This window comes from Hipposideros armiger, unplaced genomic scaffold (assembly GCF_001890085.2).
Source record: "Hipposideros armiger isolate ML-2016 unplaced genomic scaffold, ASM189008v1 scaffold_58, whole genome shotgun sequence".
Taxonomy (NCBI): domain Eukaryota; kingdom Metazoa; phylum Chordata; class Mammalia; order Chiroptera; family Hipposideridae; genus Hipposideros; species Hipposideros armiger.
The window spans coordinates 1,438,667-1,441,054 of record NW_017731408.1 but is presented as its reverse complement, the minus strand read 5'-3'; the positions used below and the strand labels follow the sequence as shown (position 1 = coordinate 1,441,054).

Genomic DNA, 2,388 nt, shown 5'->3' with positions numbered 1-2,388 from the left:
TATGAGGTAAATATTAAAATTCACTTGTCAAATAACTTTGACTTTCATACCTCACTGTAATCTTCAACAAACAACAGGGTGCTTTTAGTAGAGCCTCGGGAAAGGATTCCGAGTAGCTTCTCCAGAGAGCAGTTCCTGGGCGGAGACTTGTGGCGGGGCTAAAGGGTGCCGTTTGTGTCGCTTTTCAAGCAGTCCCCAGCACCCTATAGTTTGTCCAGGCTTTTGGGATTGGTGAGAATTTCCCTGGCCAACCTCCAGGTCTGCTTGGCAGCACTCTCCAGGGCTGAATGGGGCTTGCCCTGAAAAAGGTCGAGGTTGGGCAGAAAGTAATGCGGGCAGCGGCGGCACTGCAGGCAGGAGATGAGCTGCAGCAGAATGCCGTTGAGCCGGTCGCCGAGGCACGCCTCGTCCCAGTCCGTTTCCCGAGGGTGCTTCTCACACTCGTACAGCAGCAGCGTCTTCATGTGGTAGTTATTGAGCGGCTGGCCTGGCAGCTCCAGGTGGCGGTCCCGCAGCGTCTTCAGCACCGAAAGACACTTGTTTCGGCAGCCGCCCATCAGCAGGCGGTTCTCAGCCTCCCCGAACTGTAGCACCCAGGCGTCGCTCTCCGCGGAGCTCTGCTTGCCGGTCAGCGAGTAGCACTCCTTCGAGAGCAAGTTGAACCCTTCGGCCTTGACCTCCGCCACCCGATTGGGGCCTGGCCAGGGGATGTGAGGCATAGGCCACTGTGCTGCACTGCGAGGCCAGATCCCGGTGCACTTGAACGCCGGAGTGATTTGCACCACATAGCGCTCCCTGATGCGCAACTTGACCTCGCTGGTGTCCGCGATCATCTTGACCACGTCCCGGTAGCTGCACTTGTCCACCGCCTGAGCCACCAGCGTCTGGAAACGGGAGCGGATCTTGCGCGCGGAGAGGTAGCCGGACGCTGTGATGAACTCGACCCAGAGAGACATGCTCCGCTTCCGACCATCGCTCAGTTTGAGCACGGCGCAGCCGGGCAGGGAGCCGTCGTCCACGAAGTTGAAGACGCCCATCTGGTTTAGGTAGAGCACCACCTCGAATTCTGTGGGCGAGATCACCTCCAGCCCCTCGTAGCGGGCATCGATCTCGCTCAGGGAGCTGATGAAGCGAGGCTCCTGCACCTCCACCTCCTTGAGCACGTCCGAGACCACCTTGCAGACCTCTCGGATGGTCTTGGCGATGGCCGCCTTGCGCGCTTGGCAGCGCTCCGTGTAGTATTTATTGAGCTGGTAAACCAGCTTGGCCTGAGCGGCGATCATGTTGGGGCACAGGTCCGGGCTGTACACCGGCGTCTCGCAATACGTTGAGGGATCCAAGGCGCACACACTGGTGGCAGCCCTGCGGCTCGCGAAAGAGGCGGTGCGCTCCCCCTAAGCCCCACTTTCACTCTTGTTTCCCACCAGGGCTGACCGGCTGATGCGACAGCCGGCTGGATCCCGCCCCTCTTTCCGAAACCCGTTTTCCTTCTCCAGAAAATAAGAGAAAAGGTGATCTTTGGGGAAAAAAAAAGAAAAGAACCTGGTGGGACCTTTTTCTTTCTTTCTTTCCTTTTTTGCTTTCTCTTGATACGTAAAATAAAGATGTGCTTGCTGGAGAGATGAAGGGTTGGGGGGGGAGGAAGAGAGGGTGAGAGCAAAATTCAGGTTACCCAGAGGTTCGGCTTAGAAGTCAGCAGCCGAGATTGCCCAGAAATCTGCAAAAAGAGGTCTTTTAAGTGCCAAAGTAAATTTAGAAATAAAAGCGAAACATTCAGTGTTTCATTCTTAAACTTCTCTCCCAGGCTGGTAGGACTTGCATAGGTGAGTGCCTTTCTCCTCACCCTCCCCCAAATGGAAGGTGAAGGATGTAATTAATGTCCAGAGAGCAGCGAAGTGCAGCTCAGTCCGTGGCACCCTCGGAGGTTGGTAGATGCCCGCACTCTCAGCGTGTTGGTCTGGTCTCTTCTCGGGGGTCGAGTGGTAGCGGTATTCCTCTCTTCCTACTGGAGGCGTTGTTTGGACTGGGCTTGTTTGTTTGCAGTGGGTTCTTGTCTTTCTCTAGGTGCAAACCGCTGGAAGTTGTTTGATATTCATTTCTGCTTCGTAATTTATAATTTTGGCCCTCGCAAAATCTATTTTAGTGTGACGAAGTCGTTGCTTGCGTTGCATCTGGGGTTTAGTTATAACGATTCAAGGGTTTTTCTCCTCCTCCCCCTTTAGGTTGCTTGTGCTGATTCCACTTTCTGAGTCGTCTCTCCCTCTCCCCTCCGACGACTCTCTCCCTCTCCCTCCCTCTCCCTCCCTCTCTCTCCTCCCTCCTTCTTTCTCCCCTCCCTCCCTCCCTCCCTCCTTCTCTCCTTCTCTCTCTCTCTCTCTCTCTCTCTCT

General features: G+C 55.2%; 2 protein-coding genes across 2 annotated transcripts in view; one reads left to right on the top strand and one right to left on the bottom strand.

Annotated features, from left to right (window-relative positions):
• Window positions 1-1,511, bottom strand: part of MAB21L2 (mab-21 like 2) — a 21,193-nt gene extending 19,682 nt beyond the window's left edge. The window contains exon 1 of the mRNA XM_019641180.1: window positions 167-1,511. Within this exon, the coding sequence (XP_019496725.1) occupies window positions 204-1,283 (1,080 nt within the window). The 5' untranslated portion in view covers window positions 1,284-1,511 and the 3' untranslated portion in view covers window positions 167-203. The remainder of the gene's footprint in view (window positions 1-166) is intronic.
• The window catches only part of LRBA (LPS responsive beige-like anchor protein), a 610,319-nt gene that overhangs the window by 362,978 nt on the left and 244,953 nt on the right, over window positions 1-2,388 (top strand). The window lies entirely within an intron of this gene.